This window comes from Impatiens glandulifera, chromosome 5 (genome assembly GCF_907164915.1).
Source record: "Impatiens glandulifera chromosome 5, dImpGla2.1, whole genome shotgun sequence".
Classification (NCBI taxonomy): Eukaryota; Viridiplantae; Streptophyta; class Magnoliopsida; order Ericales; family Balsaminaceae; genus Impatiens; species Impatiens glandulifera.
The window spans coordinates 44,725,584-44,742,535 of NC_061866.1; the positions used below are offsets into that span (position 1 = coordinate 44,725,584).

The 16,952-nt window shown below is 30.7% G+C and overlaps 2 protein-coding genes across 2 annotated transcripts; one reads left to right on the plus strand and one right to left on the minus strand.

Annotated features, from left to right (window-relative positions):
• Positions 1-8,906: 8,906 nt before the first annotated feature.
• LOC124939820 (transcription factor MYB108-like) lies at positions 8,907-10,508 on the minus strand. The gene is made up of 3 exons (XM_047480270.1): positions 10,226-10,508; positions 9,820-9,949; positions 8,907-9,729 (listed from the first exon to the last, which is right to left on the minus strand). The coding sequence occupies exons 1-3, from the start codon at positions 10,407-10,409 to the stop codon at positions 9,072-9,074; spliced, it is 972 nt and encodes a 323-aa protein (XP_047336226.1). The 5' UTR covers positions 10,410-10,508; the 3' UTR covers positions 8,907-9,071.
• A 3,141-nt stretch (positions 10,509-13,649) lies between these two features.
• Positions 13,650-16,461, plus strand: LOC124939471. The gene is made up of 3 exons (XM_047479943.1): positions 13,650-13,751; positions 15,031-15,171; positions 15,241-16,461. Exons 1-3 carry the CDS (start codon positions 13,650-13,652, stop codon positions 16,459-16,461), a joined length of 1,464 nt encoding a protein of 487 aa, XP_047335899.1.
• Positions 16,462-16,952: the final 491 nt, after the last annotated feature.

Below are 16,952 nucleotides of genomic sequence, written 5' to 3' on the forward strand. Positions count from 1 at the left end.
GTTGGGTTAGAGTTGAATGGCCGTTATAGGTCTTAAGGGCCAACATTGACAACTGAGGTTCAAAAGGATTGTTTTTAGATAAACAAAACAAAAAAAGAAAAAGTTAATTTACATATAATTAAATAATAATAATAATAATAATAATAATAATAAAAAGACAAGGAAAAATTGTACTCTCATCTAACATTCTCACTATAGCAAGTTAGATGCTGACTTTTAGTTGTTTTTTCTACTTATAAGTCCACATTCTTGTTTTCATCATTAAATGCTCAATTTGAAAAAGAAAATGCATTATTTACATGTTTATAAATGAAAATATTTATATGTAAATTCGTTTGAAAAGTTATATATTTTTGTCAATTTATTGTAATTAAAATTTCATTTGGTTAAAATAAAGAGAGGCATTTAAATTGGATCACAAACTGTACAATCTTTAATGAGAGTGGGCTCTTTCGGTTTGTCCAACTGTATACGGAAACCCAAACAATGATGGGCTTTTCATATGGTCCACTCATCAATTGTGCAATCAAATCAAATCCAATTTCAAATTTTATTAATAAAAGTTTATTTGAAAATATATTATATATAATTAAATAAAATCAATTTAAGAAACAAATAATACTAAAAAAAGAATAGATAAAATTAATTAAAATAGTTAATTTATTTGAATAAATAATAATTTTTAAATTTGTTATATAAATATATAAAATCATTAGGTGAAATCAAATTCGAGACTTACTCTCTAGCTATAGAACCACTCATACCCCACTTGAACTAATTTACTTAAAATCGTAAAAATTTAACTAATTAACCTCGTTCAAAAGTAATCCGGCTATTTTATAAGTGCACTTCGTTAAACAAAAACAAATAAGTAAATATAATGTTCTAGAAGGAGTTTTAAATGTCTAAAAAGACAGGAGCTTCCGACCATAGAAAAGTAAAAGAATTACATTTAATTAAACCCATTTAATTAATCAAAACAGATGCATGCATGCATGCTAAAACACTGAGAAATATATGATTAATTATTAATTAATTAATTAATTATAATTAGGAGTGGTTTTAGGGTTGAAACAAAACATTCGTCAAACGTAAGCCATGACTCAATTTTGAAGGCATCATCCACTAAGACTGATCGATATAAGTACTAGCTAGTATACTATACAGTATAATTAAGTTGAAATATCTCGGATTTTAATTACTTACTTAATCAATTAATTAATTTATATGTCCGGCCCACTGCATCCTAATTTGACTATATATCCGCGTATAATTCATTATTATTGTCTCATTACAAACCCTAATTAAATATTAATTTAATCCCATGTTTCAGTCAAGGGATTAATTAATAGGCTGCTGCTAAATCATATTAATTATCATATGTTTAGTGGTTAATCCACGTCTGTTTTTGTCCACATTAATTAATAACTCTATACTTAATTAGTTAAGCACATTTGTTTAATTATTTCTTAAATCTAGATCATTGCTGGTGTTGAACTAGTCACTAGTTAAGTGAAAACAGTTGAAATTTGAGACAAAATTATAATTCTTTTAAGTATTTATATATGAGCTTTTGACTCCATTTCGTTGGCTATGACTATATTTATTTTATTTGATGGTTATTAAAATGTAATGTGCAATGAATGGGGATAATGTAATTTAGTTATGTTTGAATTAAGGGTGTCGAGATTCATTACCCTATACTTTAATATATGATGATCAAATTAATATAATATTTTTTTTTGTCCTAATAAGGTTTCTAGAATTCTGGTTTAATAAAAAATAAGGTTTCTAGAAATGGGTGTATACTCATTTATTTATTTTTTAAAGTTAAATACACAACAAAATATTGGGTGGTTGCAAAATTAATATTTTTATTAATAGACATCATTGTTTTTTTTTTAACTTCCTACACTAAAACTAATATTAAGGGTTTATCAATACTTTAGCAATAAATTTGTATTAGGAATGTTAAGAAAACTTCAAACGTTTGGTTTTGATTTATTAATCAATCTAGGTTGGTTGAATAAAAAGATCAGTTCAATCAATTTTGATCAAATCGATTAGTATTATTCGTTCTTAAAAAAATTATTGTTAAATAATACAAATACCTAAAATTTGATTTGAAATAAAATATAAACTATATCTGTTTGTTTTGAAAAACAACTAATAGACTATCTATATGTTAATTATGTATATTTTTTATACTTTAATCATGATTGGTCGGTCGATTTGGTAGTTCGATTGTTCCTGAAGGACAGACAAACCGAAGACAAACCGAACAGTTATGTTCAATTTATAGATTTTATAAATTACCCGTTGTTTAGTTGATATTAGATTTATTTACGCTCATATATAGTATAAAAACCTATAGGAGTTGTAAGATCATTAACCCATTTATAACACAATTTGCATCTAAACTTTTTAACACATATTTGTGAATAAATTCTCACACATATTTTTTCTTTTTAAAATTGCAACACTTAAACAAGATTATGCAAGTATAGTATAGTATTTTGAGATACTCTAGTTTGCATAAAGTTTAGTTCCTATTAGTCTAGTTTACCCTTTCTTTCCATCATGTGTTTTCTTCATGATTTGTTGGTTTTATTCATTGTCCCATTGAGGTTTGGCATGCGTAATTTGCATATGGATCTTTTAAGGATATATGTATGCAGTGGCAGAACCAAATCGAGCCTGCATGGACTTGTGCATCGGCTGACTCTTGGATTATTAAGATATAAAGAACATGATAGGTTTATCTAGCATCAAATATTTGTACTATAGTGGTAATTAATCTCGCCTGTCACCTGAGTGACCCAAATTTGAGTCCCGACAAAGGCGTTTTATTTAAGTCCATGTTGAAATTTCCGCCACTTTATTTATGACTTATTCCATATGGGTTATTTAAGAATTTTATATAAAACTCATGCATCCTTTCTTTTCATCAATCAAATCATTATATTTATTAAACATAATATCAAATTATTTTATGATTTTATTATTAAATAAACTAAGGGTTCTTAAGTACGTAATATATAATTAAATAAACAGTTTTTTTCTCTAAATCATATCAATCTAGATTTAAAAAAAAAAACTTTTATCCCAAAAAACAACATCAAACTAGCTCTAAGTTATGAATATCCAATTATTGTGAGAAATAAAAAACAACATCAAACTAGCTCTAAGTTATTGTGAGAAATATATATATTAATTTATAAAAAAAAAAGTATTGTGAACAATACATTTAATTAGGTATGTTTTAACACGTCTCTTCCAAACATTTCAAGATATAAATATTTGATATACTTAAACATGTAAAGCAAAAAGTTTGATCAATTACTTCTAAAAAAAAATCTCATTTAAGAATAGTATAAAACCATATTATAAGAGGCGTTTTTTTCAATTTTTCCTACTACTTTTAAGCTTCCAATACTTTTCAATAAATTGTGATATCACTTAAACGATAATAAGTAAAATGAGGTGTAAACATTATTAATTTTATGTAACAAATAAAATGTAAATACGATTTTATCTAGTGATATATATAAATCAATTCATTAATTTTATACAACAAATAAAATATAAATACACAATTAATGATATAAATTATTTTATAATATGTTTAAAATAATTTTATTTATACATTAAATTAAACATTTAGAATTCTACATTAAATTTAATCCAAATGAAGTATATGATGCGATATTCTCTTTCACGTGCCTAACACATATAATAATGGGTTTTGCAACTTGTGAAGTTGTACAAAACAGTTTCCTTGAAGTTTCAATAACTATAAGAGAGTAGAAAAATACAAATTGAAAATTATTATTTTTTTATTTTTTTGCACAGGTTGTTTCATGGCTCATAGAATTCATATCATTCACCACTTTGCACCTTGATTATAACAGTCTATGACTTTAATTGGTTAAATGTATTTTTATTTTTTTGTTATCAAGATTTATTTTCAAAAAAAAGCTAGCATAACATCATTTAAATTAGAAAATAGCATGACACCTCACAAGTCATGGTCATGACCCCGCTTAAACTTAAAATACTTCTAAATAGAATTGAACTCACGACTTTTTAATCTATTAATTCGACTTTTACCAACTAATTCATAAATTAAATTTATCTTAAGATAATTTTAATTTAGAATTTTAAAATTGTGAAACTTTGCTATTCATATCTAGATATGGTGTACGTCAAAGTTGAATGATGAGTGGAAGTGGGATAAGAAGAAGATGGAGCTGTATGTTGATTCCAACTTCAAGTCCTGTTCTTACTTGTTTTCAAGTCGGCCTATACTACTTTACAAGTCCAAATTAATATCTCACATATATATATATATATATATATATATATATATATATTCTCTAATTCTTACCTAATTTAATAAATAAAAAATTAAGTGAAAATTGAATAATAAAATTTTAATATTTTATATAAGGATATGTCAATTCGATATACTTTCAGTATAGGAAAATCATATCGGTACCAATGTTTAAGTATACCGAAATCTACATAAAATACAAGTAACATATCGTTCATTTCGAATATTAACGGTATACCGAGGTTTCGGTATGCTATCGATATTATACTGTTCATACCAAAAAAAAACATATTTATTCTTTATCGGATCTATTGTGTAAGAAAAATTAAACACTTTATAGTAAAAATCAAACTAGTTTCATATCTTATAAAATAAAATATTTAAAGATTGAATTGAATAATATTATAACTTATTTTTTTAAAGTTAAGTTTTTAAAATTGAATTAGTAAAAAAAATTGATTGAAAAAAAAGTTAATTTTATTAAAGTTAAAGTGAAAAAATAAATAATAAATATATTGATAGTTAGTCTCAAAATTATTCGGGGATGAAAATAAATTTATTAATATTGATTATAATAGTTAAATATTGTGAAAAAGTTTATAATGGTCAGGTAAATCTAAATTTTGAAATAAAAATTAAAGTTTAATTAATTTTATTATTCATTATTTATTTCTTATAAATATTATATATATATATATATATATATATATATATATTTTTAAATATTATTTTGGCATATTAAAATTTAAAAAATTTCACCCATTAATATATCATTTCATATCGGTATTGAAATTTACTATTTTTTTTGGTATACCCAAAAAATCAGTATTTTACTATATAATATATTTACTTCTTAGGTATAATCTTATTCAAGATTTGTGTCTAAGTAACGAATTCTGTGACAGTATAAACATATACTTTAATCAATTATAAATATATAAACTTAATTCTTTTCAGATAGAGTTTGAATTCTTATGATTCAATTATTGTCTAAATTATTAGAGATATTTCTTCCTCACAATTAATACCGTGTATCTCGGGCTTAGAATATTATAAATATATGTAAATGATTTATAGTTATATAACTTTTTGCTATAAATAGAACAAAAATTGAAAATATTTTCACATGTTGAACCAGATAAAGATATATTATGTGTATTTTCATCTCTAGATAAAAAAAAATTTAATAATATATATGTTCTATATTAATTTGTTATTTAGATATTATGACACAAAATCCATCACGAATCTATTAGGATGTGAAAATAAATTTTATGAAAATATTATATATAATATTTTCATAAAATTTATTTTCACATCCTAATAGATTCGTGATGGATTTTGTGTCATAATATCTAAATAACAAATTAATATAGAACATATATATTATTAAATTTCTTTTTATCTAGAGATGAAAATACACATAATTTCATTAAATTACACGTACTGGTCTAATTATGTGATATAATTTAATTATATATGTTATCTATATCTAATAAAGAAAAATAATAAAAAATCATTTATAGATAATTAAAAGAAAAAAAACTTATATTTGCTTGTGGCTTGACTTTCAATATTGTGTTTGATACCGGAGCGGGGCTTCAATGGTTGCGGCCAAAGGTATTTTGATTCCGTTTGGGAATTTAATAAGTTTTATTTTAACAATTAAAATATTAAATTTAATTATAATTTTAAATAAAAATATAAAATATAAAAATAAAAAGAGAAAATGTTTGGGACCACTTTTGGTGGCTTCTCAAAAAGGCACGCGGACTACTACATTGAATTCCGCCGCCACCGACGTCGTATACATTTTCAAGTTACTATTCCCACACGTTTAAATATTTATTTTTGTTTTTATTTATTAAATCTAAATCATATCTCAATTCTCTCTCTCTCTCGTGTGAAACCTCCTCACTTCCTCAAATCAACTATTCAATTATATCCACATTTATTTCTTTAATTTTATTTTTCAATTAATCATTAACCCACATTTATAATATTTTTATTCATTTTCTTTATTTTCAATATTTAGATAATTTAATATTTAAAGTTCATTCTTTAATATTTTTCTTTAAAAAAAGTTAATGCAATATAATATTCATTAATAGTCTAAACCTAAAGATAAAAATAATTAAAAAAATACTACCAAACATAACATGATTAATCATTTGAAAAGTAACAATAAAAATAAGAAAAAAAAACTCACTTAAACGTATGTATTTGTACAACTAGCTTATTTAGACTTGTGTACTAATAAAGATCATTTAAAGATAAGTATTATCTTGAATATGCTCATTTAACCTTTTTTGGTAAACCATGATTAATTTTTATTTTTAATTTATATATTTATTAATTAGATATTAATATATTTTTCTCTCTTTCTTTTTCAATAATTAAACCATTTAAATTTATGTTATTCTTAAATTTTTTATTATTTTAAAATTAATTTCTCTTTTTATTAGTTTTTAATTCTTTTATTCCTTAAATTCTCCTTTTGTAAGAAATTTTAGTAACTTATTTATGAATTTTATTCTACTTTAATATTTTTGTGAAGAGTTTTTTATTTTATTTTATTTAATATGAACAGAAATTATATTAATAATTTTTTATTTAATTTTTTATTCATGACTTATAGTAATAGTAAGTAATATTATAGTGAGTTAGTTGTACAATTTTTTCAAATAATATTCCTTACTATTACTTTAAGTCATGAATTAAAATTTAAATAAAAAATTATTAATATAATTTGTGTTTATATTAAATTAAATAAGAAAATAATTCTTTACAAAATATTACAATAGATCAAAATTTATAAATAAGTTGTTAAAATTTCTTTAAAAATGAGAATTTAAGGAATAAGAAAAATAAAAACTAACAAAAAATAAAAAGAAACTAATATAAAAATAAAAAAAATTTAAGAATGAAATAAATTTAAATAGTTTAATTAATGAAAAAGACAGAGAGAGAAAATATATTAATATTTAATTAATAAATATATAAATTAAAAAATAAAAATTAATCATGATTTACCAAAAAAAAGCTTAATGAACCTATTTTTGATAATATATATGTTTAAATGATCTTTTAATACTTCGTACGTTTAAATGAGCTAATTGTACAAGTAAATACATTAAGTGAGCTATTTGTACAAGTTAAAATGTTCATTAACAAATAAACATAAAAAACTAGTTTATCAAAACATAATGAGGTCACTGACCAACTTCACCGATGTTTCTCCAAAGTACATCATTTATCGTCATACTATTAGTGTGGTAGAGTAAACACATCGTCGATCGTGATCACTCAACGTTTTACTATTCTTTTTGAGTTAATTGATTCACCAGAAAATAACTTGAGTATGAACTTATCAACTCAATTCAACCAAGCTCGCGAATTTTATTCATTCTTCTTAACAATTACAATTGACTTAGACATCACTCACTCAATATCACCGATAATATTTCAAAATAGACTCAAAATTACAACCATTCATTTACATTGCAAAATCTAATGATGCGTTGTCTCCAACTTCTCTTATAGCAACAAATAATAATTGGCTAACATTTAATTTTATTTGGCTTGAAAAGAGATGATAAGTTCGATTGGTGTGAGTCGTTGGGACATTATCCCGCTTATCTTATGGTATTAGCTGTATTATTTTTTTCAATATTCTGGACGTAAGAGTATCTGGTGGACCATTTGGCTTTAAAGGAACCGTAGAACGTTCAATAATCGTTATCGACTGATGCGTTTAATTCAAAATTATATTATTATGATAATCGGGGAAGTTTCATTAGATAAACTAGTTAAGTCACTTGAAAAACTCATTAATTTTTTTGAATATCTCTGTGCTCGTTAAAATTTTTTCTTTTTGTTTGATAATTGGTGAACTATTTTGTGTTGTATTTTTTTTAAATGGTTTTTTTTTCAATTTATAGTATTTTTTTTTTAGTTGAGCTTAAACGACACTCGTTCATATCATTTTGCATAAAATATTAATATTATATTGTATTTTAAAGTAAAAGTCAAATTTAGTTAAATTTGGTAATAGTTAGTTGGTAAAACAACTCAAATAAATAAATGTTCTAATTTTTCTGAGCAAAATAATAATAATCTCTAATAATAAATAAATGTTTGTTTTAAGGAAGTTTTTCTTTTTCTTTTCTTTTTTCATAGAAGATAATCTTAACTATGACACGTGGCTTATATAATTGTTACAAAATTTGTTTAATATTTCGATTAATTTCCTGTTAATCTAGAAGCAGGACAAGGGTTAATTCTTTAGTATAAGAATAGGCCCCATAAGCTACTTCTAGGTTTCGAATATTCCGACTACTCAAAAATCTATATTGATTATTAATTATTAAATAATATTCCAAGTGACAATAATAATTTTTTTATAATAAGCTAGTGGAACCAATTATTGCATTTCACTATATGACCCAAAACAAAAATATTACATCATTCCTAACCTGCTTCTCTCTTACCGTCTCATTAATTGGTAAAAGATTCAGCAGTAAATTTAAAGAGAAAATTGGAAGTTTCATCATTTATATATGATAATAAATATGTAAAATAAAATAAGTTTTTACCCCCACATACAAAAAATGGAAAAGAAACAAATTAATTACAATCAACCTTTTGTAATTAATTACCCACAAAGTAGATCTATTTGTTTTTTTATATAAAAAACCCTAAGTTATTATTGCAATTTTATATGATCTATTGCGTTTCTTCAATTGAACGCGTTATTATTGTTGTTGTTCTCGGTGTTGATTTGTTGTAACAACCAAATATCGTCGATGTTCCAGAAATTGTCTGATGTGTCGGCCAATTGTTCGAACCATTGGTTGTTGTTACCCGAGAAATCTGAACCATGGCTAAGGTAGCCAGCCGTGGGGCTAATCAAAGAATCCGGATAAAATTGTTGTTGTGGATTCATCGGATAATATTCTTGATTATTGTTGTTTGCGTTATTAGCAGTGTAATTGTTGTTGTAATCCACGGTCACATCAGATGTCGGATCAGATACTTGGATAGACCCAAAAGAATCGGGCGATGCAACCGCGCTAGATTGATCCAATCCATATCCGACACCACTAACTTGCATTACAGAAAAATCCTCCTCGGTTGGCATAGGCACATCGAGTGGATCATAGTTCACACAATTGTAGTTGTCGGGCACAACTAGGGTTTCGGGCGAAGCTTTCGAGGCCTCCGCCCGAATCCTCTCAGCAAGACGAGGCATCCAAAGGTACCTCATCGTATCCTTGAACCGCTTGCTGTTCACATCACATTTGAGTTGTTTAGCATGCTTCTGCACTCGTGTTCTCCAATAATTTTTAATCTCGTTATCAGTTCTGCCCGGCAAATGTTGAGCAATTTTCGACCATCTAAAACAAAAAAGGACAAGTTTTAATTTTCATAAGTCAACAAGTCAACTATAGTAGTCTCAATAAATTTAATTAATTAAATAAACTCACCGATTTCCCCATCGAGAATGAAGCTCAAGAATCAAAAGTTGTTCCTCGAGAGTGATATTGCCACGACGAACATCAGGGCGTAGATAATTCAACCACCTCAATCTACAACTCTTGCCGGTTCTTTTCAAACCTAAAATAGACAAAAACGAATTCGATACGTAAATACAACTATATATTATATATATAAAAATGGTATAGTGGAGATGAGCAACGACAAACACTATATAGAATAGTGGGAAAAAAAGAAGATTATTTTGTTCACGTTTTCTCCCCCTTTTGTAAAGAATTCGATGTACGGACGAAACAAAATGGAATATGTACATCATCATCATTTTCTCCAATATTTTCACCCAAATAAAATAATTTGGTATAGAAAAAAATGGTTAAAAATAAATTGTATAAATACCTGCACAACGAGCTAAAGAATTCCATCGGCCTTCGCCATATTTGGTAATATAATTCATGAGAGCAACGTCTTCTTCGACGGTCCATGGACCTCGCCGGAGATCCATTTCGTCTTCACTGATTTGATTTACTGATTTGTTGTTGCCGACGTCCATTATTGATGACGATCTTTCTTCAACATCCATTATTTTTTTTCTTTGGTCGGTCGGAAAGTGACGTTGCCGGCCGGTGGGTATTTTCAGAGAAGAAGGGTCTAGAGAGAGAAAATGAGTTTTGTGTGTTTGTTGAAGAAGGAAAGAAGAGTTGGACGTGAACTGGAAGAGGGATGGCATTATATAGAGAGAGAATTTGAAAATTAATTAATTAAATAAATAAATAAATAAATAAAGGAGATATAGTTACTGGTGACATGTGAGAGAAACGCGCACACAAGCCGCAATAAGGACAATCACGCTTTAATTAATTAATTACAATTTAATTAATTCTCTAATTTATACTTACTTTTTAAAATAAATATCTCGACTAGTTTGTTTAGATTTAATCAGATTATATATAAATCATTTTGTTTTATTTATTTGTGTCTAATAATAAAAAACAAGATTTTTTATTTGACTAATAGTTTGACTGAAATAAAACGGGAGGGAAATTTGACGAAATGACCTTGCAAACCGGGTTATTTGACCTGGTGGAATTTTATAATTTTTTTTGCGCTCGTGGTGTTCTATTTTTTTTTATACGATTTTGCCCTTGTCGCGAAACGCTAAGTGACTTAGCGTTTCGCGAAGTGGATTAGACGTTTGTATAAATACCCAAATAATTTCATTTCCCTAAATTTTTTTCTCTCTCTTCTCCAATTCTCTCCTTCACTCACGGGGGCCGGCGACGACGGCGGCCGGCGGCGACGACGTCTCCGTTTCCATACAAATCAAACCCGATCCGAGCTCTTCTAACCTAACTAATTCATTTATGTTTATCTATTGCCGATTTCTAACCCTAGATCTATTTTGCATGCAGGTTTCTTATACTAGGGTTTATGTGATTTCTCCGATTCTAACTATTTGAACGGCGTCGAGGTAGATCTTCATTCTAACAGTTATGTTCTTGTTTAGGCTTTCTTCATTTCATAAACCTTTTCATATTTCCTTTATGTCCATCATTTTCTCCGTTTTGTTGATTCTTATTGCTGATATGGTTCATATTGGTTCATGTTTGAGCATTTCGTTAGGTTATTATTTGTTATTTGTTCATAATTGCTGAAAATCTATGTCTGATAAGAGCGTATGTGTTTCCGTTTCAGATCTGCTTACCGTTTCGCTACGGACTTACCGTTTCGCTACGGACTTACCGTTTCGCTACGGACTTACCGTTTCGCTACGGACTTACCGTTTCGCTACGGACTTACCGTTTCGCTACGGACTTACCGTTTCGCAGTATACCTCGCGATTCGCTAAGTATCAAGATTTTTTGTTATTTATAGTTAATCATGAACTTCATTTGACTAGGTATTTACATCACTTCATGGTTATGAAGAGAACATGTGTTAACAAAACAAACCTTCTAATTTTACATTGGAAACATTTAGATTCTTCAGAAAATGCCTTTGAAGAATCTATCATTGACCTCCAGATAAGAAATAAATTTCAAACAATTTTCTCTTATCTGGAGTTCAATGATCGCTTCTTCAAAGACTTTTTCTGAAGAATCTAAATGTTTCCATGTAAAATTATAGGGTTTGTTTTGCTAACACATGTTCTTTTCAAAACCATGACTTTGTTGTTGATACCTTGTCAAACGAGATAGATTACCTATGAAACCAATAAAAAATTTTGTACTTGACGATTCGCTAAGTACTACGAGCTCCAGCTAGGAGAATGGTTTGAATTCGATTTCGTTATTAAAATATATTAGCGAAAACGTATTCAAACCATCTTCTCTTAGCTGGAGCTCGTTGACCTCCCGATTCGCTAAGTCCCTCCCGATTCGCTACGTCCCTCCCGATTCGCTACGTGTCTCCCGATTCGCTAAGTCCGTCCCGATTCGCTAAGTCCGTCCCGATTCGCTAAGTCCCTCCCGATTCGCTAAGTGCCTCCCGACTCGCTACGGAAGTTGAAGAGACGCGCGTACTCACACGCGCTAGACCTTATATATTCAAAATATTAAGAACATTTCATTTCAACCGCCCGACTCTCTCTCTCTAACCCATTTTCTCTTCACTGAATCTTGTCAAGCTCGATCATTTCTGCTTTCTTCTCGTTCGTGGTTAAGGTTAGTTCATTATCATTTTCTGCTTTTTTGTTCATTGGTGGTTTTTGCATGTTAGTGTAATGTTAAGTGTTTCTGTTCAGTATATATTTTTCGCCAGTAGGGTTTCTGTTCAGTATATTTTTGTTTGTTGTCATTAGGGTTTCATTAGGGTTTCGCTAGGTACCTTCCGATTCGGTAAGTACCTTCCGATTCGGTAAGTACCTAGCGATTCGCTATACCTAGTTGTGGCCGATCATTTTCTGGTTTTTTGCTTATGGATTTTGGTCTTTGCATGTTAAGTTTAAGTGTTTGTTTCAGATTTTTTGTTTAGGGTTTTTGCATGTTAAGTTTATTGTTGTTTCTGATTAGTTTCGTATTGTTTCCGATTCGGTAATGCTGTCTTATGTTCAGTTAACGGCGGTTTCGCTCGGTACCTCTCGATTCGCTAAGTGCCTCCCGATTCGCTAAGTACTTAGCGAATCGGGAGGCACTTAGCGAATCGGGAGGTGCCTCCCGATTCGCTAAGTTCTTACGTTTGTATGTGTTTGTTCGAACATTTTTTATGATGTTGTTTCCTTTTGTAGATGGCAGAAACAACTGTTACTGAGTTTCCCGGTCGGATTTCGTGGAAAAGTGCCCTCACCCTGAAGAAGATTGTGAATAAGTTCGAGGAAATGGATCTTCTGGAGAGTGTGTACAATACCCAGTTCAGATCATTATTCACAGCCCCCCTCTTGCAGTTCTCAGGAAGTATTGTTCATCAAATGTTGTTGAGGCGGTTAAGCTCAAACTCCAAGGAGATAACTTTCATGGTGAATGGGCAAAAGCTTGTATTTGGTATGAAGGAGTATGCGTTGGTTACCGGACTATGTTTCGGCGTTTATCCTGAGTTGGACCAAGAAAAATTGCGCCGTTGTCCACCTCTCTCGGTTAAATACTTTAAAGGGAGCATGAGTGTGAAAATGTGCGAGTTCGAGAAGGCTTTTTTCAAATGCAAAGACAAGGAAGATGCATTCAAGATGGGGCTGGTATGCCTGATTTGCCAGTACATATTCACATTTGACCCAAAAAGAGTTATATTTCCAAAAATACTCAACCTGGTGGAAGACAAGGACACTTTCTTCCAATATCCATGGGGGAAGGTCACCTTTAGAGCCACCCTCAAGGGTTTAAACAAGAACATGAAACACCTCTGTACCTCATTTTTTGAGAAGAAAAAGTTGGCTGAAGATCCTTATGCTCCTTTTGCATATAACATCTATGGGTTCGCATTGGCACTTCAAGTGTGGACGTATGAGATCTTCGAAAACTTTATCCCTAAATTCGCCAGAAGGAATGAGATTAATGACCCTCTACGCCCAAGGTTGTTACTCTATCATTCCAACAGGAAAAACACATCGATGGAGGTTAAGACTGCTCTAGAGACCACGGATGTGACTGAGATGGAAGAGTCCTCCATGGAGAAGAGGTTATACAGTGGTGATGTATTTGAGCAAATCGACGAGACAGCTGATGATTTTTTTGAGGGATTTACTGATGGGAAGGTAATAAAAGATGATGTTGATGAAGAAGAAGAAGAAAGTGAACATGAAGAAGTTACTCCGATTCCCAAACCTGCCACGAGGAAGAGAAAGGCTGATGCTACTCTTAAAGAAGCAGCCAACTTGAAGAAGAAGCTTGCTTATGAATCGATTCCGGCCCACATTCTTACTCCCCCATCCGCGACCTCAAGTCCTCGGGCTGACACACCTTCTCCTCGGGCTCCAACACCTACTGTTGGATGTGATTTTAATGAGATGAAGGAGGAGCTGAAAATAGAGTTGAAAGAGGAGATGAAAAAGATGAAAACAGAGCTCATCAAAGAGCTAAAAATCACAATCCAACAAACTCAACAAACTCACGTTGAGTCGTTCAAGAAGATGGTTTTTAATATGTCCACACAGTTGTTAGAAAAATCCAACAAAAGGATGTCCATATTATTAACCAGATTAGATGATATGGAGGATAATATAAAGAAGAAGAAGAGTAAGAAGAAGGATTCTAAGAAGGCTGTGAAGGTTGAAGAGGAAAAGACTACTGAGGTATGGAGAGATTGAATTTTGCACTTTACATTTTATTTCGCTAAGTACATATCTGATCTAACCAGTACATATTTTGCAGGTTAAGGATTCTAAGAAGGATGTCGAAGTTGAGAAGAGCAAGGTTGAACAGGAGGAGGAGAAGAAAGAGGTATTCTGCGAACTTTTCGTTTCGCAAAGTAGTTTCCGTTTCGCTAAGTTAGTATTTTTCGTTTCGCTAAGTTAGTATTTTTCGTTTCGCAAAGTAGTTTCCGTTTCGCTAAGTTAGTATTTTTCGTTTCGCTAAGTTAGTATTTTTCGTTTCGCAAAGTAGTTTCCGTTTCGCTAAGTTAGTATTTTTCGTTTCGCTAAGTTAGTATTTTTCGTTTCGCAAAGTAGTTTCCGTTTCGCTAAGTTAGTATTTTTCGTTTCGCAAAGTAGTTTCCGTTTCGCAAATTATTTGTTGTCGATTCGCTAAGTGTGAATTTTGTCTATTTTGTAGGAGACTGTGGGGGATGATGAGAAGGTGAATGATGGGACTGATGGGAAAGACGATGTAATGGAGGACAATGAGAAGGTGGAGGATGAAAAACAAGAGGACGTTGAGAAGGTGGAGGACGCACAGAAGGTGGAGACCGATGAGAAGGTGGATGATGATGAAAAGATGGATGAGGATAAGGTGGAGAACGATGAGAAGGTCGATGATGAAGAGAAGGTGGAGGATGAAAGAAAAGACAACGATGAGAAGGTAGATGATGATGAGAAGGTGGAGGATGCGAAGGTGGAGGACGTAAAGATAGAGGTTGAGGCTAAATTGGAGGACGGTGTGGCTAGGGTGGATGATGTGGAGGTTGATCTGAAACTGAAGGATTTGAAAGTGAAGGTGAAGGATGAGAAGACTGTGGGGGATGTGAAGGCAAATGATGACAATGATGACAATGACGATTTCCAGTTATACAATACTCCTCCTAAAGGAAATTATGGGAGGAGAGTGAGGAAGCCGAAAAAAGATGACTCGTACACCAACCCTTCCTTGTCAAAAATGCCCAAGACAAAGGATCCTATGAAAGTGAATCACCTTCAAAAATTTGATGATGAGCTACTTCATAAAGTAAAGGCGTGGTTGGATGATCCAAAAACCGATAATTCGACAACGGATTTACATACGGTTCAAGCAAAGAAGGAAGTGTTGGTTAGAGTTGTAACAAGGCTTACATGTTGTTTGATATGTACTCAATGTATGTTGTATGCTCCCATTGTGCAGGAAATCGATGCATTCTGCCATCTTCTGCGGAAAAGGATTTCCTGCTATCCCAAAACATATAAAAATACACTTGCGGCAATTGGGGATTGCGTATTGTCGGATAGAATCAGGCGACTGCACAGGGATTTTATTAAGGATCCTGCCAAATTTCCAGTCGACGAATTCAAAGACTATTATATGGGCGCACCACATAGATATATGCCAGAGTGGTCTACAATTGACGACGTCTACATGCCAGTGAACATTAACCAGAAACACTGGATTTTATGTGTAGCACGTCTTCAAAAGTACCGCATTGACGTGTACGACTGTGACGCCTATCTTTATAAGAATCTGGATCCTTATTTGAAACCCTTCTACGACATGATTCCATGTATATTCGCCAAAACAATCACTCCCGGTGAGAGGGTAAGGTATCCTAATTTCAACTTCGAAGGCCCCCTCCAACCAATGACATACAAACGGTTTCCACACCCCAAAGTGAAAACCGCTGCTGCTAAGGTTGGAGAAGTCCCGCGGGCAACAGAGAGCGGGGACTGTGGGGTCTTCACGCTAATGTACATGGAACACTTGACCGCTAATCAACCCGTGCATAATGTGACCTCAGAAAATATGGGATTTTTTAGGCAGAAGATGGCGGTCCGGTTATTCCATCAGATTATGGAACCTTAAACATTATTATTTGTAAATTGGATAACTTATTTTGATGTATTGTAAACCTTGATGAATATGTTGGAAGTTGGATTATGTATTGTAAATTATTTTGTGTAAATTGATGTATTGTAAATTCGCAAAGTACTCTTCGTTTCGCAAAGTAATCTTCGTTTCGCAAAGTACTCTTCGTTTCGCAAAGTACTCTTCGTTTCGCAAAGTAATCTTCGTTTCGCAAAGTAATCTTCGTTTCGCAAAGTACTCTTCGTTTCGCAAAGTACTCTTCGTTTCGCAAAGTCCCTCCCGTTTCGCTACGTGTCTCCCGATTCGCTAAGTGCCCTCCCCCATCAGATTGATTATATTTTCCATCTGTTTCTTTAGCAACCTTAATTCATTTCTCAATTGAGATTGGATTATATAATGCCAATTGACAATATTTTAAACAAGCATTAAACCTCAATTAATTAACAACATACCAGTACCATAGTTCAATTAAAAACATATATTACAAC